At 48.5% G+C, this 24646-nt stretch overlaps 1 protein-coding gene across 1 annotated transcript in view; it reads left to right on the top strand.

Moving 5' to 3' along the window:
* XRN2 (5'-3' exoribonuclease 2) overlaps nucleotides 1-24646 on the top strand; it is a 112919-nt gene that overhangs the window by 59675 nt on the left and 28598 nt on the right. Inside the window, exons 17-23 of the mRNA XM_015406211.1 lie at nucleotides 2080-2215; nucleotides 5419-5526; nucleotides 5621-5710; nucleotides 6915-6987; nucleotides 14453-14536; nucleotides 23819-23916; nucleotides 24004-24083. Coding sequence (XP_015261697.1) covers nucleotides 2080-2215; nucleotides 5419-5526; nucleotides 5621-5710; nucleotides 6915-6987; nucleotides 14453-14536; nucleotides 23819-23916; nucleotides 24004-24083 — 669 coding nt within the window. The remainder of the gene's footprint in view (nucleotides 1-2079; nucleotides 2216-5418; nucleotides 5527-5620; nucleotides 5711-6914; nucleotides 6988-14452; nucleotides 14537-23818; nucleotides 23917-24003; nucleotides 24084-24646) is intronic.

Genomic DNA, 24646 nt, shown 5'->3' with positions numbered 1-24646 from the left:
GGACAGGGTGCAAAGGGCTGCAGGACAGGGGTGGGCTGCGTCAAAGCCTTGGCGCACACAGAAAATACCAGGTTGGATTCTGTGGACTTCAGGGGTGGATAAGGACCAGGGGTCATTTCCTGCAGGAACGCACAGGAGCAGAGCTCCGGCAGTAAAGAGCCCAGGGAGCGGGCACATGCAACAAGCCCCACCCCCTGCTCCCAGCAGCCCTCAGTCAGAGCAAGAAGCAGCCAGGTAAGCTGCAGAGGGCCCCCCCCCATCCAAAACAGTCCAGTAGCACTTTAAGACCAAGTTTTATTCAGGTACAAGCTCTCCCTCCTCTGCGAGGACAGATCTGCACGTCCCCCCCCCCCCGGATCCCCCCCCCGGATAGCTAGCAATCCAAAAGAGTCCAGTGGAGCCTGAGCGGTGGGTGTTGCCTTCTGACACACTTCCGGTGATGTCAGGGGGTGTGGCATATGCAAATAAGTTATGCTAATGAGCTCCTGCACCTCTTTTTCTACGAAATGACCCCTGATAAGGACCTTTCGTACCTTGCCCTTGTGAGCCTGGAAAAGCTGACGATGGGGTTAGAGGGTGTGGCAGCTTCCTTCAGCCTTTTAACAAACTTCATTTTACCACACACCATCCCAGGATTTGTCACTTTCCAACCTGGGAATAATGTTCTGGGATAGACTTTTGGCTTGGATATAAAGTCCAGCCAAGCCTGCCACTGATAATTGGGGTAGCAAGGTAAACTGGACGAAGACACGGTGGTTTTTCTTTTCAAAAGTGAACAAGAACTAGTCTCCTTGAAATAACAAAGAGCGGAGGGAAATGTTAGCAGGCAACAGAGAACTCTGTTAAACACTTAATTCCCTCAGTGACACAGACTGTATAGGAGGCCATAATGAAAATCTTACCCTTTTTGAAAACCTTACCCAGCCTAGGCAGTCGGTACACCAGACATATGGCCAAGCTCTCCCTTCTTTCTGCCTGCTGTTGAGCTAACCCACTCAGTCAGCTCTCATTTCTAACTGACCACTTTCGGCCACCAACTGTCAAAACCCAACTGTTGGATCTGACCTGACTTGCTGCTTCCCAGTCCACCGTCCCATGGGAGGCTGGAACACCACTTTCAGTGCCTCCAGTGTTGTGGGGTGTTTTTTGTTTTGTTTTTCTTTCTCCTCAATCACAGAGGCAGATGCACTTTCACTACATTTGGTCCTCAACCCCACCCCCACCAGTTTTTTTGTGGTTAGCCAGGGCTATCTTTGGGCAGGAACGCACAGGAACGGAGTTCCGGCTGGCTTCAGAGTTGGCCACGCCCACCACAGCCAAAACTTCTGCATGCGTGGCTACAGAGGGAAGGCCTAGAGAGCGACACCTCCCCCCCCTGACCAATGTTCCCTCTAAGCTGTGGAGCCTTGTGAGCAAAAACTCTACTTTGTGAGCTACTGGCATTAAAGTTGTGAGCGAGGAATTTGGCTCCTGCATAAATTAGTTTGCTCTGGAGCCATCCTTCCTGAGCTACAACAAAAATGTGTGAGCTGCAAGCTAAAAAACTGTGAGCTAGCTCATACCAACTCAGCTTAGAGGGAACACTGCCCGTGACTCAGAGGCGGGCGGGCCAGGGGAGCTCTGGAAGGATCGGGGAGGCATTTAAATGTCTCCCCGTGCCTTCCCCGGCCTGTCCAAGGGCCAGCTTGCCCAGGCAAGCCAATGGGAGGCATGGGGTGTGGCCTAATATGTTAATGAGTTCCTGCTGGGCTTTTTCTACCAAAAAAGCCCTGGTGGTTACAAGTAGAAAAGAACTGCTTCTGTGAGTGCCCTTGTGCTTTGTAAGATCTAGCCCTCTGAATGAGGAGTATTTTGGATCCCAACCAGTGTGCGTGTCCGTTCCTGGTCCTTGCTGATGGAAGGGCTAGAAGGAACAGAATCAGAAAGGAACTTGGTACGGCTTACCTTTTGGTCCTCGGGAACAGTGTAGGAATGTGTTTCATATCCTTGAGACTCATTGTTCAGGTGAGTGTACAGTGTTTAAACTGTTGGCTTATTTGTGTATTACACACTGTTAATAAAAATTGAATTGTTATATAGGTTATGGGAAGCCGGCTGGAAACAGAGATATTACAAGAACAAATTTGACGTTGATGCATCCGATAATAAGTTCCGTCGTAAAGTTGTACAATCTTATGTGGAAGGGCTTTGCTGGGTTCTCCGATACTATTATCAGGTATTTAACTATGTAACGATCAGTCTTAAGGGAAACGAATTCCAAATTACTAAAAATTGCCAAAACTCAGGAATTCTCATAATCTTTGTGTTATCTTTGCATGACTTGGATTTGAAATGAAAAATGCTAATGGTGCTAAAATTCAGGAGGCCAGAAGTGCCTAGCAGTTGTGCCTAGTGGCTAGTACCTTGGTTGTTCCCAAGGTCAAGAGAAAGGTTTGTCACCCAATTTAGCATCCTGTGGGGAAAATGTGTGTACATCTCTTGGGCATAATATGTAGCCTCTGATATTGCATGGATTATACGCGAGTGAACTACTGTTGGTTTAGATGATAGTTCATATTGCCTTTTCTTTCATTGCCAAGATATGATGTGAAAGTATATAAAGGGCAGATGGTTGACCACCCTTTGCAACAAACCTGGAGAAAGGAATCGTTCAGTTAGAACCTGTGTCTGGAATTCAGCCCCTCTCCTATATGAGCACAGCAGCATTGCCGTGCGCCCACTTATGGCAGGAGGGCTCCTGCTGGTGGGCGTGTCCTCCTGCCTTTGTTCTCTGGACCAGCAGGAGAAAGGTCTGGGGCCGGAAGTGACATCATACGATGCTTGGGGGGGTCAACAGTGGGAGGGCTTCTAATGTCCTGGCCCCACTGGTGGACCTCCTGATGGCACTGGTACTTCTGGCCACTGTGTGACACAGAGTGTTGGACTGGATGGGCCTTTGGCCTGATCCAACATTGGCATCTCTTATGTTCTTATGAAGTCACATCCAGCCAAAAACCTGGGTGTGACGTAAGTGTGCTGGGCAGCACTCTGAACATCCCCCAAAACTCCCTGGCAAATACCACGGAGTTTTCAGGGGTGTGCAGAGCATCACCTGATGTGCTGGTGTCATACCCTGGTTTTTGGCCAGACATGGCATCACACATCTCACAATCAGTGTTCCCCCTCTAAGCTGAGTTACTGTGAGCTAGCTCACAGTTGTTTAGCCTCCGACTCACACATTTTTGTCTTAGCTCAGGAAGGAGGGCTCCAGAGCAAACTAATTGATGCAGTGGCCAAATCGCTCGCTCACAACTTTAATGCCAGTGGCTCACAAATTAGAATTTCTGCTCACAAGACTCCACAGCTTAGAGGGAGCATTGCTCACAATGTCATTTCTGCCACTTGCCCTGCCCGTAGAACCAGCCTCTGGCTTGGCATCCCTAGTGAAGAACACATTGATCACACATGCACAGAGGGAGGGACAACTTTTCCAGCCTTTCATAGCTCATGGGGTGTTGCTCCAAATGACCCCTTTAAGCCTGTGGGACTTCACAGTGTGAAAAAGAAATCTCAAAAGCTGTCAGGCATGAGCAGAATTCTGTGCACTATCCCAGCACGCATGCTTGAGCGCAGAGTTCTTGTTAACAGCATAGCTTACACTCACGTGTAAGCAGTGTTGTGTGCATGTCTTCATTCCTGTTCAAAACACAGACCTTGTTCATATATAGTAAAGTTGCACCATACATGAGGCAGTCCTATGGCCAGAAACTCATCTGGGCATTCTACTCCTCTGACTTTAGGACAGCTAATCCTTGGCAAGAGGCCCTGAGGTCACAAAACAAAATCAAAGAATGGTCAGCCCAAGGAGAGATCTTGCAAATTAGACAAAGAAAACAGATTGGGACAGCATTTTAAAAAATGGCAATGGGGGCCCACTTTCTCTGATGCTGAACTGCCTGGACAGTGTGTGGGTGATGAATTCAGAACGCCCCACCCACGCTGTACTAGGGATGCTGCGAACGTCTGGGTATTCATCTTCAGTCTTCTGTGCAGTCCCGCACTGGGACCTGTGCTTGTGCAGGCCAGCCACCAGAGGCTCTCCATAGCTATTCTAGTAAATTCTAACACTCCAAGGGGAGCCCCTCCCCTGCAGAGCCAGTTAGAGGCTGTTTTCGGGGATATGTTCAGCTTGCATCAAGCAACTGGAGCCGCTGCTGAACACGTTTACAGCTGCCCCTTGGTTGGAAACCTATTGACAAGTGGAGGATTAGCTGGGAATCTGGTTCTGTCCCCACCCGCTCAGCACCACAACAGCTTCAAAAATGAGGTTGCCAAAGACTGAATAGAAAAGGCTGGTTTCTTTTTCCGTTTTTTTTCCCCCCCCCCCCCCCCAATCTAAGCTGGTAGGGACAGAAGTAGTGCCTCTGATCTTTGCATGGCAAAAGCAAGGAAGAGAAAGGGCATGTTCCTTCCTGTCCCCAAGCTGAGTGGGCTCTGCATTGCAAGAGGGAGGGGAGAAAAAACTTTCCCTCCCCCCCAAATACCCAACAGGTACAGAAGCAATGCTTCTGAGCTCCCCATTGTAAAAGGAGAGGAGAAACAGCTTGTTTCTTCTCTTTTTTCTGTAGCCCAAGCGTCAGCTTGGTGTGAGGAAGAAAGGGAATCAGCTGGGCTTCTGATCAGTGACCCACCCCCCACCCCAAGTGTGCTGTAACTCAGCAAGTCAGGGAAGGCAGCAAAGTTTCCAGGATGGGAGATCAGAGGAGCCCAACTACCAGCTGTTCATTTGGGAGTTGGCTCTAAACTTCGCTTGGTGTTGAGCAAAGTTTCCTGAGCAGATCAGAAGCTGACTCCTAGCTGTTCCCTGATCAGCTGGGAGTCGGCTTCTGTTGGCTGCAAATAGCCTGTTCCTGCAAATACACACAGTTTGTGAACAGCTGAATAGCCTGTTGATTAATTGGTTGCCTGATCACCACTGGTAAACAGGAAGTGAGCCAAATCGGCAGGTGTTCAAGTATCTCCACGCTGTATACTGTGGCTCAACTATTTTGCAGATAGAATGGCTGGGTTTTCAGTGTACAGTTCCTATGCTGCGGAGCCCAGATGGACAGCTTTAAAATTAAGTAATTATAGTTGTGAGTTGGCAGTAATCTGGAACTCTTGCCATTTGAATACTAAGGAAGTTGAATCCTCTTTAATTGTTGAATTTGTACGCCATTGATCCAGCTTTCAAAGTCAGTATTAAAAGGAAACTTGAATACATGGGGCTAGTTCTGCCTTTTTAGTATTTAACTGGTCTAGGTCCCGGCCATGCGATAAAGAGTTATTCTGCAACAATAACCAATGCCTTCCAGTGCTGCTTAGCCCCTACTGAAGTTAATAAATTGTCATTCTATCTTATATTTCTAATTTGGATTCTTCTTGCTTTTTGAAAATCAGGGATGTGCCTCTTGGAAATGGTATTATCCTTTCCACTATGCGCCGTTTGCGTCAGATTTTGAAGCAATTGCAGACATGCCCTCTGACTTCGAAAAGGAAACAAAACCGGTAGGGTTCACTGCTTACCTTATAATTGATTTAAGTTGATTCATCGTTATGGAAGTCCAAAGTAGTTATCACTGATGGTCTTTCTTTTTGACAGTTCAAACCTCTCGAGCAACTTATGGGGGTATTTCCAGCAGCCAGTGGTAACTTTCTCCCACCAACTTGGCGGAAACTTATGACTGATCCGGTAAAAAAATTTAATGCTTTATTTCCTTTTCATTTGGGTGAAACGTGAATGGTTGTTTTATCATGTTTCCTTGCCAGCCCCAGTCTGTCCTGAAGAACGTGCCCATTCATACTCCATCAAGACAGACTTACAGTCTGTGCTTGTACAAAATGGCTCCTCTAGCTTACTTCCAAATCTGGTCTAGCCTCTTGGAACTACTGCTCAAAACCAATGGTGAGGACTTGGCCTGTAATGATAAGGTATAACTGGAGGCATTATCACTTGCACAGCTTGGGACTCCTGCCTGTGGCTTTCAGTAATGCTGATGAGCTCTCAGCCCAGATGAGAACTAACATTTGCTCTGGGAAGGACTAGTTATTGCTGTCCATAAGCAGCCATCCATGTAGACATTTCTCTGAGGCTCAGACACTCATCAGGCTAGCCTGTGTCCTTCAGTAGCTGAGTAGCCTTAGAGTTTAGCATCTGACTAAGTGACCCATAAGGAGCTGCGGTGGCTCAAGTGGTTAAGACACTGAACTGCAGGCTGTGGAAGGTCAGTAGTTCAGCAGTTCAAGACCCGAGTTGCATGACGGAGTGAGCTCCCGTCTCTAGTTCCAGCTCCTGCCAACCTAGCAGTTCGAAAGCAAGAAATTGCAAGTAGATAAATAGGTACCACTTTGGTGGGAAGGTAACAGCGTTCCGTGCGCCTTGGTGCTTAGTCATGCCGGCCACATGACCACGGAAACGTCTTCGGACAGCGCTGGCTCTTCGGCTTTGAAACGGAAATGAGCACCGCAACCCTAGAGTCGGACACGACTGGCTTTCGAGCAAGGGAACGTTTACCTTTACCTAAAGTATGTCAGAAGCAGCAGGGCAGAGTCCCCATCATTTTTGTAAATCCACTTCAAACTATGGATTCTGATTTGCTAGTGAATTGTAAACCTGGGTTTATTAGCTCAGACAATACACCAAACCATACTTAGGTTTGTTTAGCTATGGTCTTGTGGGGGTGACTGGACCGAGTGACTGTATCTGCTGGAAGTGCTTAAGATCTTCAAATGTTCTCTGAAAACTTCAGGATTGTGTTTATTTTGTTACATTTTGAAAACATCAGCAAACTACTGTTCATTTCAGCCGGCACTCAAAGTGAGAAAGGAAGTAAATAGCTTCATCCAAAACTGCACACGTTTTGAGATGGTTGTAATGTTCTTTTCATTAAACTTAGGAATCAAGTATCATTGACTTCTACCCTGAAGATTTTGCTATTGATCTGAACGGAAAGAAATATGCTTGGCAAGGTAATATTTGAGGTTTTATGCAGTCAAAGTCTTTTACTTGTCCAGAAGATCTTTAAAATAATTAGAACAAAATAGGAAAGAGATTCTCTGTGCATCACACCCATGGGACTTAGGCGCTCGTGCTTACCATGATCGGTAAACTCAAAGCTCAGTGGAAGGATTTTCACGCCTTTTCCCTGTGTCAGGCACAGGAACTCCCACTGTGCATGCACATAGGGACGGGCACGGACCTTCCATCAGGTCTCTTCTGAGCACTGTGCTGATCAGACAGTTGGTGAACTACTTCGAACCTCGTTTTTTCTTCGTTTAAGGTTTTGCTCAGCCTTCTTCGGACTTCTCATTTTCACTTTTTCTTCAAACCTTTTTTTTTTTTTTAAGTTAGCCTTACTTTCCTATTGAACTTACCTCTTTACTTCCTTTGGTCCATTCCATCGGTCTATGGAAAAGTTCTGGGGCTTCTTCAAGCACTGCACTCAATGTGGGAGGAAGCTTGAATACTGGGACGGCCATTCCCTGTGGCTTCTTTGCCTCGAGGAGGCCCATCAGCCAAATTCCTGTGTCCACTGCTCCAAATTCTCAAAGCAGACCAGAAAAAACTGGGCAGCACATGTCCAGGTGCCTTGACCCCCACGAAAATGGCATCGACCTCTATCGGCCAAGGATAGACACTGGTGCCAAAAGGGCACGCGTCCTCCTTGGGCCCGATATCTCAGGCTTCGACCAAAGCCCCCTCTGACACCAGACTCTTGAGATCGAAGAAGTCCGTTTGGCATCAAAATCGACATTGCCTTCTCTGACAAGAACCAGTAAAACAATAAATCACCGTGTACAATTAAACAATATTTGTTGTTTTTTATATGCAATGTTTAGAATTCAATTATTAACAAGATTACAACAATAACACTACAATATGAGATAGAAAGCTTAGCAGTACATACATTTCTCTGACAAGAAAGCAGAAGAAAGACAAGGGCCATAAGACAGAGCAACACAAACAGCTGCTCAACTCCCCAGGTCATCAACAGAACTCCCTGGTGATGGGATCGTCCGCACTTTCCTCCCACGCCCATCAAATCCACTTTTTAGAGTTGGACATAGAAGAAATTGACCTAGCCCAGCAGAGCCTTTCTTACTCTTCCAAGTCGTCCAGCAGAGGCAGCTCCCCATCGGGATCAGTGCTCAGCACCAGACTCGCGTTGAGACCACTGATAGACACCATTCATCACTTTCATCCATCCAACCCACAACGAGACCTTCATCGCTCCATCAGCCTGTTCGGGACACTCTCCATCGCTATATCGGCGCTTCCCATTAAAGTCGCCTTCACCAGTATATGCTCCAGATGTGCCCACCATGATCCTCTGGGACCCAAAGCAGCTCCAATATCTGTATGGGGCCTTCCCGCTTCCACCTACCTTCCCATGGCTCCAGGTGAGGGGATCTTCTGACGGGGAGTGGAGCTCTTCCTACTCTCACCACTCCTGATCAACCCCATCAATCCGCCCCAACATGACACTCATGACTACTGCTGCTTCAACATCAATGGCTTGGCATAGCAAACAGTGCTGTACCGTGACCGAAGAAAAATCACGGGGAACTTCAGCAATGGCATTGATGATCCCTGCAACTCAACCACATGTCCAGCCTGGGACATGTCAACTCTGCATCTCTCATGCATCTGAGCCCTCCAATATCAATGATTAGGATAGTGCCTCTGACCAAGACTCTGATAAAGAGGCCTTCGGCCACCAGACCTCCCATACTGATCCTACCCATCTCTCCATCTTGAGGATCTTAAGTCATATGGTGTGCTGGTCAAGCGCATGGCACACTCCCTTGGTTCGACTGTTGTCCAGCCCCAACCCGTAGTCTCGGACTCAATGTTTGACATTCATCGCTTACCAAAAGTTCAGAATGACCTCACTTCACAACATTCTACCACTACTCAAGGAAGGGGTCTGAATAGCTATGATAGACCTGGAGGATGCCTATTTCCATCTAAACATAAGACTGCAGCACAGGCAATATCTCCAGTTCACAGTGGGAAGTGAACATTACCAATACAAAGTTCTTCCAATTGGACTTTCCAGTGCACCGCAGGTCTTTACAAAAACGATGGGGGCTGTTGTAGGTTACCTTTGACTACAGGAGACTGTCGTCTTCCCATATATCAACAATTGGCTTCTGGTGGCCGACTCTGAAACTCACCTCCTGGAAGACATCAACAGAACATTATCACTTCTACGATCCCTGGGCTTGTGTGTCAACCACAAAAAGTTCAACCGCACCAGCCAGGCGAGTGCAGTTCATAGGGGTAATACTCGACACTGAAGATTGCAAGGCATACCTGCCACCCTAGGGAGCATCTGCAGTCATCTCCTTAATTCACCAACTAAAGACACAACCAGTCGCTTCTGCTCTTTCTATCCAGCGCTTATTAGGCCCGATGGCCGCCACGACGGCGGTGATAGTTTTTGCCAAATTTCAGACGAGGATTCTTCAACTACAATTTCTCAGGGTCTTCAAGCTGTCTTAACACTCTCCGAGGATGAGACTCTGGTTACCTCCCCACGTACGCGATTCCCTATCACGGTGGGAACACAGGCCCAGCCTGATGGAAGGAGCCCCATTCCAACTTTCTTCTTCTACGGAGACCTTGACTTCAGATGCCTCCCTTTGGGGGTGGGGCGCGAACCTAAGAGGCATGTGTGTGGGTGAACATTGGGACCTCCAACACCACCTAAATTACCCAGAGTTATTGGTGGTACAGTTCACCCTTCAATCCTTCCAACAGGCTGTGAAAGGCAAAGTGGTATCTGTACTCATGGACATCACTGCTCTCAGCTACATAAACCACCGGAGGGGCGGTTTCCAGGAAACTGTGCAGACTGGCACTAGACCTATGGACTCAGGACACCTTCCTTGTAGCTGCACACCTTCCAGGCATGCAAAATATCCAAGCCAACCTCCTCAGCAGGGGAGGAGCACTGCCACATGAGTGGGAGATCAACTGGTCCTACCTTTTGCCTGTGTTCCAGGAATAGGGCCATCCCACGATAAGACGTTTTTGCCACAAGGACAAACCGTAAATGCCCAGACTTTTGCTGCGGGTGGGCATGGACCCAACGGTCCCTGAGGGACCATTTGCTTTTCCCGTGGAAACACACCTTTCCTGCCCCGCCCCCCCCCCCCCCCCGCTTACCAGGGTGGTCCACAGCCTGATGGAGGAAGAACCAAACTATTCTGATCACTCCCTGGTGACCATGCCAGGCCTGGTTTCCTGTGGTACTTCACCTGTCTCAGGGAAACATACACCACTTCCCTCTGGCTGTGGACCTCCTCATACAGGGGGGACAGGTCCTCTACCATGACATCCCTCACCTGAAACTCACAGCTTGGAAGATCATTTTGGATTCCTCCCCGAACGGGTGAGAGAGGTCATGCTGAACAGTAGAAAAACTTGTACAAGGAAGTCCTACGCCTATAAGTGGCAACGATTCATATCATTTGCTACAAACATCACTATGTCCCCAGACAGGGCAAGCCTGCCAATAATTTTTGAGTGTCTCCTGGCATGAGTCATTCCTCCAAATGGGTACATCTTGCAGCCATTTAAGCTAACCATCAGAGGACTGAGGGCTACTTTGTCTTTGCCCACCCGAATTCCAAAAGTTCATGAATGGGTTTCTGCACTTACAGCCACTGGTCAAGCACCCTGTCCCTACCTGGGACTTACCTTTGGTCCTTCAGAGTTTAACAAGGAAGGCCTTTGAACCCATGGCAACTTGCGACCTTCAACTCCTCTCTTGGAAGACAATCTTTCAGGTCGCCATCACATCAGCCAGGCATGTGGGAGAACTCTTAGCTATTCAGCAGGATCCTTCCCGACTTGCAGTTCCTCAGCAACAGATTATCACTGGCGCCAGATGTCAACTTCCTACCCAAGATACTCTTGGAATTTTACCTCCACATTTACATCATGCTGCCGGCCTTCTTTTCAAACCTTGCCAGTGACACGGAGAAACGCCTGCATTCCCTGGACGTCAAGAGGGCCATATTGTTCTATCTTAACAGAACAGAACCCGACAGTAAGGACCCTCACTTTTTCTTCTCCTATGCCAGAAATAAGAATGGTCACAAGGTTTCAGCACAAAGGTTTCAAGTTTAGTTTATTGTCTTAGCCATTGGCCATAACAACACAAAATAAATCAAAGCACAACAAACATTATACATCAATAACTTGCAATAAGTCCTAGACCCAGTCTTATCTTTTTTGCCGCCAATGCAAACAAAGCCATTCTGCTTAGTAACATGTGCATCAATATCAGAGAGCAAGAAAACGGTCAAATCCTGCTCTGAAATTCCATTATACAGCGGTACAATAGGACGAATAAACCTTTGCCTAAGTGATTCGTGCCATGAACATCTCAGAATGTAATGCTCGACGTCATCCACTTCACCCATACCACATAGGCATATTCTAGAGGCGGCAGGGGCACCCAGAAAGCGGCCAATACAAACCATTGAGGGTATGATGTGGAACCTTAGGGCAGCACAAAGGCTGTCTATATGGATTGTTGAAACAGTTTAAACTATGCTACTTACTGGCCGAGCGCCCCCTACCGGAACCCATTAATGCCCATTCCATCAGGGCTTTGCCCGCTTCCACCACCTTCCTCAAAGAGGTCCCCTTACAGGACATTTGTGAAGCAGCTACATGGGTATCACCCAATACTTTAATCAAACACTACACCCTGGATGTTCATGCACACCAATGGGCAACAGTGGCACAACCCATCGTACCATCTGCCTGCAACTGAATAGTGTCAGTGTCCTCCTCCAGGCAGGACTGAGCTTGCTTACTCTCCCATGGGCGTGATGCACATCGACCGAGATGAAAATCAACAGGTTGCTTACCTGTAACTGATGATCTTCGAATGGTCATTTACGCATTCACACCACCCGCCCAGTCTTCCCCTCCACTGTCAGCCTCCTGTCTGACCTTGGGGTTGCACATCAGTCAGAAGAGACCCCTTAGGGGTCAAGGGCGGTCACTAAAATGAATTCATTGTTCATGTGACAGAGCTTTGTGTCTGTATCGATTTGTTGTACCTTCTATTCAGCCATTTGAGAGATGCGTTGAGGGTGTTTTACAGCTATGACTATAAGAACATTAAAACTAGAAAGAAATAACTTCTCATTTTTTGCCATTATGTATTTTCATCTTGACACAGAAACCCAAAGGCACAACAACTTGAAGCCCTGCTGATTTCCTGTGTAGAAGCTGTATTCATTTTAAACCTTCTACCTTGCCTCCATTATTTTAGGTGGCTTACTATCATAATTAAGGTCCTGTTAACTTGGGCTAAATTGTGCTCTGTATTGTCTTCGATTGAAAATGCACTTTCCTAGACAATCAGTTGAACCGGGAAATTTCCTAGATAAACTAGAAAAACACATTGGCAGTTGCACGTCAGATTTTTTTTTTCAGTGTGCTGTTTTGTCTTAATTTCATATTTTGAGCCCACCCTGCACGACAGAAACGTGTGATAGAAATCTTGTTAAGAATTATATAGTTTTAAGGGGCAATGGATGGAATGTTTGTACAGGAACTCCAAAGTTCCTATTATATCTCCAGCAGTAAGTTACTTCAGATATTGTTGTTGACTCTATAGATCGACAGGCTTGAAAGAAGCAATACTGGGAGTATGTAGCTACACACAGTATACAGGGGGCAGGTTATGGATTCCAGTGCTGCTCAGTAAAGCACCTAGTTTGTAGAAAGTTGCCATTCTTGGATATGGTGTTGGGGAGAGAAGAGAGGCTGGTCATGTGTTGGTTCACATGGAGGCATTTCCACTGATAGAACTTACCTGTCACTGGTGATCTTCAAGTGGTCTTCTGTGCCGTCACACACGCCTGCCTACCCTTCTTCACGGCTGGCGTCTGTCAATCACTTACACTTTGTTGTTGGGATTCACTGGTGGCGGGCAAGAGGAACTGAGTGGGGAGGTGCCTCCCCCTCAGCCCCGGGCATGTGTGGTGGGTGCCTGCTCCTCCGGGCTGGGGAAGCGCTCCAGAAGGCTCTACAGATCCAAGGTTGGGCTCTGTGCAGGCACAATCCCATGTGTGTGCACTGCACAGATGACCACTCAGAGACCACCAGTTACAAGTAAGCGACCTTTTTTCCCCTCATGGCCAGGGGTTGTTTCGTAGAAAAAGAGCTAGGGGAACTCATTAGCATAACTCATTAGCATATGCCACACCCCCTGACATCAGGGGCCCGTCGGTGGACCTGCAAGGCCGGTGGGAGTGCGAGGAAGCCCTGCCAAGGCCCTCCCTGGCCCCAGGCAGGCAGGGGTGGGGAGAGGCAGGGAGGAAGCAACTTACCCTCCCTCTTCTCCTGCCTCATCCTGGCTGAATGAGGGCCGGAAGCAGGGTGGCCGGAAGCGGGAGGCAGGGCTTTGTCGTGTGCCCTGCCCCCCGCACCTCACCCGGGGGAACTGCGATCCCCCGCGTTCCCCCCCGAATCGACCTCTGCTCATGTCCCTTTCTTACACGCCCAGGAAAATGCCGATCACCACTCTGGGGTCAGGAAGCACTTTTTCCCCAGGCCAGTTTGGCCATGGATTCTGGAGGCTTTTTTGCCATCTTCTGAACATGGAGTAGGGGTCACTGCGGGGGGGGGGGGGGGGGGAATGTCCTGCTTTGTGCAGGGAGTTGAACTAGATGAGCCTCCCAACTCTTATCATTCTGTGAAACCGTCTGAGCTGTGATAACACCACAAACAATGCGGAAAGTGGAATCTCAATGTTACAAGACAATACAGTAAAAGCAGGTGACACCGCCAGTAATTGCTGCAGGCTGCAATCTTTTTCCATTAAAAAGGTGCCCTCCCAATAGAGAGAAGCGTTAAGTGCAGACCTGCCACCATTGTTGTCACTGTTCTGTCTTTGTAATGTTAAATAAAGTGAAGACAAACAAAAGGTGCCCTTCTGAACCTTTCCATTCTATTGTCGTTCTGATTATTTTATAAAAATGCCCTCCTGAACATTTCTGTTTTGCACATTCTGCGGAACAATAGACGTGTTGGGGGCTTCCTGCTCTCCTTGGGCAGGCTGTCCCGCAAGGGGGCGGGGCTGCAGTGGGAGGGGGGGAATGAGGAAGTGGCGATCCATCGGTGAAAGATCCTTTGGTTGGTGGAAATGCTCTCTGTGATCCAAGGCATCAAGTGTATTCACTGTGCGCTTCTGTCCTGTTGTGTTTCCACTGTGGAACTCAGTGCCGTTTACATCGAATCTGTTCTCTGACGTCAGTGAACTGCTGCTCCCAAAGTCTCAGTGCCGTTTACATCGAATCTGTTCTCTGACATCAGTGAACTGCTGTTCCCAAAGTCACTCACTGCCGTCCTGCTTTTCCCGCGTCTGAGAGGAAAACACGAGATGTGACGGCTTTTCCTTTGTAGGTGTTGCCCTGCTGCCATTTGTTGATGAGCGCCGTCTGAGAGCTGCTTTGGCAGAGGTGTATCCTGACCTCACTTCAGAAGAAAGTAAGTAAGAACATTACCAAAATGAGTAAGACCGTCAAGGCTTGTCTGGTAGTTCAACGATATGCGGCTTTAGAATGGCTTCCCGATATTTACGTCAGCACCATAACTAGGGTTTCCATGTTGGGAGACACCTGGAGATTTTGGGGTAGGGTTGCCAAACCCCCCGGTTTGCCAGGGGTCCCACCCCCAACACCCACAGCCACCCATCTCTCTCCCTTTAAGGGTGTGCAACCCGTATTTCATCCCAAGCACGAACTCCGCAAGCTTGCAGGGATAAGCCAGCTTCGTTCTTAAAAGGGAAACGCAGCTTCTCTTAAAGGGGAAACGCCGGCTGCCGGCTACTTTTAAGTGTAGGGAACTGCTTTTTCTGGAGATCCAGTGCACGGCCAGGTGGGGGGGGGCAGACGTCCCAACCCCTTCCAGGAACGCCCCCAAAGTCCCCCCCCTTCCAGGAACGCCCCCATAGTCCCCCGCTGGGGGTGGAAGATGGACTTGGCAACCCTATTTTGAAGTCTGGGGAGGATAGGGTCCTCGGTGGGATACAGGGCCATAGTGCTGCCCACCCTCCAAAGCATCCATGTTCTCCAGGGGAACTGATCTCTGTAGTCTATAATCCCAGGGGATCCCCCAAGTCCCACCTGGAGGCTGGTCTCCCTAGCCACAACGGAGTTTGGTTTTTGCTTTGCTCTCAAGACGCCAGGAGACTAGATGTTACAGTCTGTGTAAGCCGCCTCATCTAAAGTTAGAGAAGGGCTGCAACCCACCGGTCCAATATTCACTTTGCCTGCAGAAGGTCCCTGGTTCAATCCCTGACATCATCAGTTAGAGCAGTGATGGCGAACCTTTTAGAGACCGAGTGCCCAAACTGCGACCCAAAACCCACTTATTTATCGCAAAGTGCCAACACGGCAACTTAACCTGAATACTGAGGTTTTACTTTAGAAAAAAACCTACATTAACATAAGATGATCCAAACAAAGTACGGAAAGCAATCCCAAATGCTTTCGTTTACTTAAAATTATTTGGCAGAGAATTCGACACTTTAATGACGGTCTGGGCCTACCTGGGGCGATGGCACGCCTGCCCACAGAGAGGGCGCTGAGTGCCACCTCCGGCACCCGTGCCATAGGTTCGCCACCACTGAGTTAGAGCATCTAGGGTAGCAGATGTTTGGGGGAGGGGACTTTGCTTTGCCTGAGGCTCTGGAGAACTGCAGCCCCCAGTCAGAGTGAAGAAAATTGCACCTGAGGGTTTAATGTTGTGAGAGAGCTTCAGAAGGCCAAAAAAACCCACCCAAAGCCCAACCAGTTGGGAGGACTTTGGACAGTAAAGTCATTAGGGGGGGGGGGGCGGAATGCAGAAGTGGAAGACCAGTCTGGCAAAACTATGTGTAATTTCTCAATTGTTAATCCTCTTTGATATTCATGATCTTTGTGTTTTCGTTCTGCGCCCCCCCCCCCCCCCCTCCCCATTCTAACCCTTAAACTGTTGGATATAATGAATATGCGACCTTTTCATCGATCCTGATGTGTCATTATAGTCTCTGTTCTGGGGCCGTTCAAAGGTTAGGAGGACTTGGACTGCAGCACACCGCATCTATAAGAAGATAGATCAGGGGTCCCCCAACGCAGTGCCTGTGGGGTGCCATAGTGCTTGCCGACACCTTTCCTGGTGCCCGCCCAGTGTTTTTGGAAAGTAGGCAGGACCACGTGTGGCTTTGGCCCCCCCAAAGGTTCTGTTTCGCCATTGGAGAGTTGATTGCTTGTACAAATCTAAAAAAAAAAATTGCCTTGGCAGCCACTGTCACCACTAGTGTTCCCTCTAAGCTGAGTTAGTGTGAGCTAGCTCACAGTTTTTTAGCCTCCGGCTCACACATTTTTTGTCTTGGCTTCAGGAAGGATGGCTCCAGAGCAAACTCATTTATGCAGTAGGCAAATCGCTCGCTCACAACTTTAATGCCAGGAGCTCACAAGCAGTGTTCCCTCTAAGCTGAGTTAGTGTGAGCTAGCTCACAGTTTTTTAGCCTCCGGCTCACACATTTTTGTCTTAGCTCAGGAAGGAGGGCTCCAGAGCAAACTAATTGATACAGCAGCCAAATCACTTGCTCACAGCTTTAATACCAGTAGCTCACCAAGTAGAATTTTTGCTCACAAGACTCCACAGCTTAGAGGGAACATTGCTCACAAGGTAGAATTTTTGCTCGCAAGACTCCAGAGCTTAGAGGGAGCACACAGCACAAAGATCTTCTCTGTGTGACTGTAGATAAGCTGCAGCAGCCATTTTTGTGGCTGGCTCAGCCTCCTGCGGTAGCCATTTCGTGGCAGCCGTTTTGTGGATGCGCCCACTGTGTTGTGTCAGAATTCCAGAGGTACCTGCAGACTTTAAAAGGTTGGGGAACCCGAGATAGATGCTTCCACTGAGATGACTGTGAATGGGTTCTGTTTCCTATGAGAAGCAAAGAATAATGTAGTGGTAGAAGTTGATTTATTTATTTGATTTATACCCCGCCCTCCCCACCAAGGCGGGCTCAGGATAGCTGGAGTTCTGAAGAACATTACTAACGTGAAGTTCTTGTGAGCCTTGCTGGTTGGGTACCTGTAGTCTTTGGGTGTATTTCAAGGTGATATCGCTCAGAGTGGGAAGCCAAACACGGGCCATGGGGTGTGTAGAGGAGTAGTTAGAAAGTATGGGGCTGCGGTGGCACAGAGGTTAAGACGCTGAGATGCAGACTGGAAGGTCTGTAGTTCGTCAGTTCGAGAACCTGAGTGCCCCGGAGTGAGCTCCCGTCTCTGGCATCATCTCCTGCAGTTCAAAAGCAAGAAATTGCAAGTAGTGTGAAGGTAGCAGTGTTCTGTGCACCTCGGCGTTTAGTCATGCCGGCCACATGACCACGGAGCAGTCTTCGGACAGCGCTGGCTCTTCGGCTTAGAAACGGAGATGAGCACCACCCCCTAGATTCAGATTTGACTGGCTTTCGAGCAAGGGAAACCTTTACCTTTACTAGTTAGAAAGTGGTTGGGGACTCCTGGTCTTCTGACTCTCTGGATTAGAAGGCTTCTGCCCAAAGGCTTCTGTTTGTTAGCTTAAAGATCCTACAGTTCCCTTATGTGTGTTCAGCTGTCCTTAGGGTGTAGTGAGTAAGCAGCTGTCTCTGCCCACTCCCCCATCTCAAGATTTGAGTCCCTCGGTTCCTTACATGTTATAAGCAATGTTCCCTCTAAGCTGTGAAGTCTTGTGAGCAAACATTCTACTTTATGAGCTACTGGCATTAAAGTAGTGAGCGAGCGATTTGGCTACTGCATCGATTAGTTTGCTCTGGTGCTATCCTTCTTGAGCTGAGACAAAAGTGTGTGAGTTGGAGGCTAAAAAACTGTGAGCTAACTCACACTAACTCAGGTTAGAGGGAACACTGGTTATAAGAAAAGTATTAAGTATGCCCAAGGAGACTGACTCACTGTGGTCGAATATGGCTCCTCTGCCAGATGCCCACGTGCTCTTGGCAGCAGTATAATCCAGTTTGACCTCCTCCTTTTGCTGTAACACTATTGAAGAATAAACTGAAAGTACATCAAGGCAGAATCTGTGTACAGTCCCAAAGGGATACTGATTGATCTTCTTCGTGGTCTCTGTGCATCACACCCTTGGGAATATACTGCGCCTGCGCTGACCTTCTCGGTACCGGTAGCTAGCAAAAGGGATTTTCGCGCCTCTCCCAGGTCACGCGCCGGCTCCACTGCGCATGACCAAGGAGGGGCACGCAGATCCCGCCAGTTCTTTTCTGACCGCCGCGCTGGTAGGACGCCTTCTGCTTCGGTCTGTTAAGTACCTAACTTTCTGCTAAACTCGCGTTTAGTTAGTTTCCTTTTCTTTATTTTGTTTTTTGTAGTTAGCATTTTTCTTCGGTGTGTTTGTTCCTTGTCTTTAACGTTTCCCCCTCCGCTGGCCTATGGCCCCGCGGTGGGGTTGTTTCAAACGGTGTAAGACTTGCGGCCTTAAAATATCTCCCACCGACGGGCATTCGCTTTGCCTCGTCTGTTTAGGGGAGTCGCACTGTGTTTCTAAGTGCGGACATTGCCAGAAATTCTCGAACCAGACGAGAAAAAACAGGGCAGCTCGTCTGCACTTGGCTTTGATGGAGAAGGCGCTATCTCCACAGTCGTCTTCGCCGCTGGACACGTCCGGGCACGCCTCGATGTCCACCCTGGCTGCGGACACTTGTCCTCCCGTTTCGGGACCATCGACGTCGACGGTCGCAATCGATGCTTCGGCACCGAAACGATCGACGCCGATAAAAGACCACCCCGTACCTTCCAAGATCCGGAAGCAGGGCAAAGACTCACAGCAGTCGAAGAAACCTAAAACGGACAAGTCGAAAGTCCATAAGGTTTCAGCTAGTCAAGGTCGAGATCTCACGCAAGAACCTCATCACCTGATTGGTTCAGATCTCGACATCGACCTTACTCAGCAGACAAATCAGTCGCAATCTGATATGTCGAGTCGTCAATCCTCTCATGCTTCCCCGGAACGTGGAGTCGATGATCGACACCGACCGGCATCCCCTACTTTAACCTGGGATGAGAGACAGTGGCATTACTTGTATGGAAGCCGATACCCATACCCATGGGCTTTTCCTCCACCACCTCCACCTGACTGGGATCGTCAATCGGTGTCATCCCGCATCTCGCAGTTTCGGGATCGATCCTCGGTATCGAAGCAGTCCATGCCGATACATCCACCAGACCCGGCTGCACCCCCGGTCAACATGCCGACAACGCATCAACCGGAATTACCCGGATCATCCCCGGAACCATCCAATGTATCCTCCGATTCAGACGACTCCTCTGAACATATAGAGGACGTGAACATACAATCCACCCCACAGGATGTGGAAGCGGATCTGCCTATTTCTCCATCAGAGGATGTTAAGTCATATGGAGACTTTGTTCAACGTATGGCGTTGGACCTGTCTATGACTCCTACTCTCGTTGCCAGTTTCGTGGATGACAATGTTTTTGACATTATGCATTCCAACACTTCGCCTTCTGTGGCTCTTCCAATGACAAAAGTCCTCTTACAAACTACTAAGGACTTTTGGACCCATCCGGCCTCCATTACTGTATCCAATAAACGTCTGGATCACATGTACAAGATCCAAGAATCTGGGGCTGAGTTTCTATACACGCATCCTAAACCCAATTCTTTGGTCGTATCGTCGTCCACGAAAGGAAAATCGAGTCACTCAACGCCATCAGATAAGGAAGGAAAGAAGTTGGACTCGGTGGGCAGAAAATTTTACACTGTCGGTGCAATGGGCATTAAAACGGCAAATTATGCAGCCTGCATGGGCCGCTATCAGTTCAATTTGTGGAAACGCTTAAACGACTTCCTTCCACATGTACCAAAGGAATGTCAGCCTCAGATTAAGAGGCTTCAAAATGAAGGGATGGTACTGGCTAGACATCAAATTAGTGCTGCCAAGCATTCCTTGGAATCTGCTAGCAAGACTCTAGCAACTTCCGTAGCCCTACGCAGACATGCCTGGCTCCGTTCCTCCTCATTGCCATATGATACCAGATCGTCGGTGGAGGACCTTCCTTTTGAAGGCTCTGGACTGTTTAGTTCCACCACTGATACGGTATTACAGGAAATGGATAAGAGTATCAAGACGTCTAAAAGTCTGGGAATCTCTCCCCCAACTAAATACCCTAAGACCAAGCAATGGCCTAGACAATCTTGGTCTTCTAGACAACCGTACAACAAATCGCCTACGGATCAATGGCAAAGACCTCCCTCTTCTCAGTCAAGGTCTTTTCCCCCTAAGAATAAAGGACAATCATCGGGTGCCTATAAGTCGAAGTTTCCCAAGAATCCCAAACAGGGGCTTTGACTTCAGCCTTACTGCTCATACTCGCCTCGCTCCCTTTCTTCACGCATGGCTGGACATTTCTACAGACAAATGGGTTCACTCTATAATAAGAGATGGCTATCTCATAGAGTTTTCTCAAATCCCCACAATTTCCCATTTCGTCGGAACTCCAACGTCACCTGTCCTGATGCAAGAAGTACGATCTCTGTCACTGAAAAACGCTATAGAGATAGTCCCGGCGGCAGATCGTTGCCACGGGATTTATTCCAGATATTTCACGGTCCCCAAGAAGGACGGAGGACTTCGTCCAATTATGGATCTAAGATTTCTCAATCGATTCATTGTTTACAAAAAGTTTCGTATGACCACTTTGCAAAGTATTTTACCACTCCTGCCTCCAGGGACATGGATGGTCACTTTAGATCTCAAAGACGCTTATTTTCACGTCTCCATCCATCCTCGTCACAGAAAATTCCTCAGATTCACGGTCGGAGAGGACCATTATCAATTCAAAGCCCTCCCCTTCGGGCTCTCTACCGCCCCCAGGGTTTTCACGAAGGTAATGGTGGTTGTCGTCGCCCACCTTCGTCTTCAGGGCATTCAGATTTTTCCGTACATAGACGACTGGTTAATGGTGGCAGATTCAAAGGACTGTCTCCTTCAGCACATCACCATTACACTGTCGACCCTATCCTCCCTTGGAATTCTAGTCAATTTGCAGAAATCCATGCTGCAACCTGCAACTCGCGTGCAGTTCATAGGAGCTGTCATAGATTCCCTGGCCACTCGGGCCTACCTTCCTCGCCAACGGGCAGATACCATTCGTCTGGAAATTCGACGTTTGTTCCGATCCAATGTGACATCAGCAGTCCACGTTCAGCGGATCCTGGGTCTCATGGCAGCCACCACCTCTGTGATCGAGTGTGCACGCCTTCGCATGCGTCCGTTGCAGCTTTGGTTTCTAAAGAAATTTCGCCCCTCCTTTCACCCCCCAAGTCTTCGACTAGTCGTGCCTCCTCAGGTCCTTACCTCCCTGCAGTGGTGGCTCGTGGACACCAATTTGCTGGCGGGTGCACCGTTCCAACCGATTGTTCCCGTGATGTCGATCACCACAGACGCCTCCCTGTGGGGTTGGGGTGCTCATACGGACGACACTTGTGTGGGTGCTCCATGGCAGCCCCTTTGGAAACGTCATCACATCAACTATCTGGAACTGCTGGCCGTAAAATTTGCCCTCAGATCCTTGCACAAACAGGTTGCAGGGAAAGCTGTGTTAATATTTACGGACAATACAACTGCAATGGCTTATATCAATCGCCAGGGCGGGACAGTGTCCAGATCCCTTTGCAGGCTAGCTATGGACATATGGGAAGAGTGCCTTCATCGGAATATCACTCTCCAAGCTGCCCATCTGCCAGGAACTTTGAACCAGCAAGCAGATTTCCTGAGCAGAGGAGGAGCATCGGACCACGATTGGGAGCTGAATTCAAAGTATCTCCTCCCTCTTTTTCAACGTCTGGGACATCCCCACATCGATGTTTTTGCAACTCGATTCAACAAGAAGTGTCCCATGTTTTGTTCCAGAGCGGGGTTGGACCCTCTGTCACTGGGGGACGGCCTGTTGATATCGTGGGCTCACAACTTTCTGTACCTATTTCCTCCGATTCCGCTGCTTCACAGGGTGTTGGTGAAAATACAACACGACAAGCCCCATTGTCTTCTAGTAGCCCCCTGGTGGCCTCGGCAAGTTTGGTTCCCGACACTGTTGAGGTTAGCCAAGGGATCCTTTGTACACCTGCCGCAGGAGTTGGATCTCCTCCAGGCTCAGGAGGGCCAGGTCCTTCACTACGATCCTCTGAGTCTCAAGCTGACTCTGTGGGAAATACGCTTTCAGTGATGGACGCTCGTATCAATGATGTCTTGTTGAACTGTCGTAAACTGTCTACTCGGACTTCCTACACAAGGAAGTGGAATCTATTCCTGCAGTATTTGAATTCCTCAAATCTACCTCCTCCGCCAGTGGATTTGAGGTCTATTTTTGCATTTATTTTGTCCAGAATGGACTTGGGTCTCAGTTTTTCGTCGGTTAAAGTGTATTTAGCTGCGGTGTCAGCTTTTCATCCATCTGTTGATGGGTTTTCAGTTTTCTCGCATCCTCAGACAAAACAGTTTTGTAAAGGCCTTATTCGCCTGTACCCTCCCCGTCGTCCTCCAACCCCGGCCTGGGATTTGGCTTTAGTTTTGCGTTTTTTGATGGGAAAACCTTTCGAGCCATTGGCCACTTGCTCTCTAAAATTGCTGTCACTCAAGACTGCGTTTTTGGTGGCCATTACCTCTGCTCGTCGGGTCAGCGAATTGTCTGCTCTGAGGTGTGATCCACCATACTTAAGTTTTTCCCCACATGGGGTTTCATTGTCTTTGGACATCTCCTTTTTACCGAAAGTTGTTTCGGAATTTCATTTACGTTCAGATGTAGTTCTGCCATCATTTTTCCCGTCTCCTGCTAATGAAGAGGAACGGAAATTGCATTCTCTGGATGTTAAGAGAGCGTTGTTGTTCTATTTGGGCAGGACTAAGTCTTTTCGCCAGTCTCCAGCTTTGTTTGTTGCTCACAGTATGCCCTCCCAAGGGAAGAAGATCTCTTCCCAGAGGCTGTCGAGATGGATTGTGGAGGTGATCAAGCTATGCTACGCTTTGGCTAAGAAACCTCTTCCAGGTCAGCTTCGCGCCCATTCTACGAGGGCGGTAGCAACTTCCACAGCTTTCCTGCGAGGTATGCCGTTGGAGGACATCTGCAACGCTGCGACTTGGGCTACTCCGCTCACCTTCGTGAAGCATTATGCCCTTGATGTCCGGTCTTCTCGTCGTGTGGCGTTGGGTCGGTCTATATTGCAGACGGCGCAGATGTAGGGCCTCGGCCCCTCCTCCAGGGAAGAGTTATTGCTTGCTATTCTCCCAAGGGTGTGATGCACAGAGACCACGAAGAAGATAGACAGGTTGCTTACCTGTAACTGGTGATCTTCGAGTGGTCATCTGTGCATTCACACCACCCGCCCTCCTTCCCCTCTGCTCTCGGCCCTTCATCTTGTTTCTTTGAAGGCTGTTGGGCGGCGGTCAGAAGGAACTGGCGGGATCTGCGTGCCCCTCCTTGGTCATGCGCAGTGGAGCCGGCGCGTGACCTGGGAGAGGCGCGAAAATCCCTTTTGCTAGCTACCGGTACCGAGAAGGTCAGCGCAGGCGCAGTATATTCCCAAGGGTGTGAATGCACAGATGACCACTCGAAGATCACCAGTTACAGGTAAGCAACCTGTCTTTGTGTAGCTGGCAGACAGTTGTAAGTTGTAAACGACGTCTTGTAAGTTTTATTCCTAACTAACTTGTCGGTGAAGTCTAATGCGCTTCAATTCTTCCCCTAGACAGAAGAAATAGCCTTGGTGGAGACATTATCTTTGTTGGGAAACATCACCAGCTTCATGACTTTATTAATGAGCTGTACAAGTCCGGAGGCAAAGAGGTTTGTTAAGTTCGCTCTGAATGAAATTGCATTTGTCGCGAATGCTCCTGTGGCACAGCTGATCAGGGTCTTTAAATTTCCCAACAGCCAACGGACATGCCTCCTGAACTGTGTCACGGTATTCAAGGGAAACTTTCTCTGAATGAGAATCCAGTTCTTCCAGATGAGTGAGTATAGTCTACAAGTACGGTATTCTCTGAACAATAGGAAAGCTTTAATGTTCTACAGACATTAGAACAGTAACCCAAATTGAATTTCCCCTCAAGAAACAAGCGTTCATCACCACAGACAAGGAGGAATTTCAGACCGACGATATAATCCGGAAGAGGAACGGTTCCCAAATGGTTTCTGGTCTGTCATTTCAGACAGAACCGTTTTAGAACTGGTTCCCTACCGGAATATATTTGTAATTTCATACACAATCGCTTCTGTCCCGTTTAGGAAACGGGGCTGAAGCGTTTTACCTGTCAACCGCTTCCAAGTAGTCTTCAGTTTCCTCTCCCGGTTCCGATGTGCTTTTTCCCACTGTTTCTCGCCCGCATGGGCGATCTCTGGCATTTTTTTTTTACGTTCGCTTTATAGCGCTATAACGCTATAGCGCAACAGCATTATATCAACCCCACTGAAATGCCTGGTGTGTTGTTATAGTGCTATAGTACTCTAAAGTGAATGTTCAAAAAAAAAAAAGCTGGAGATCGCCCGCACGGGCAAAAAACGGTGGGGAAAAAAG

The sequence above is a fragment of the Gekko japonicus genome, unplaced genomic scaffold (genome assembly GCF_001447785.1).
Source record: "Gekko japonicus isolate JY-2015 unplaced genomic scaffold, Gekko_japonicus_V1.1 scaffold1209, whole genome shotgun sequence".
Classification (NCBI taxonomy): domain Eukaryota; kingdom Metazoa; phylum Chordata; class Lepidosauria; order Squamata; family Gekkonidae; genus Gekko; species Gekko japonicus.
This window is presented reverse-complemented; position numbering and strand designations above follow the sequence as displayed.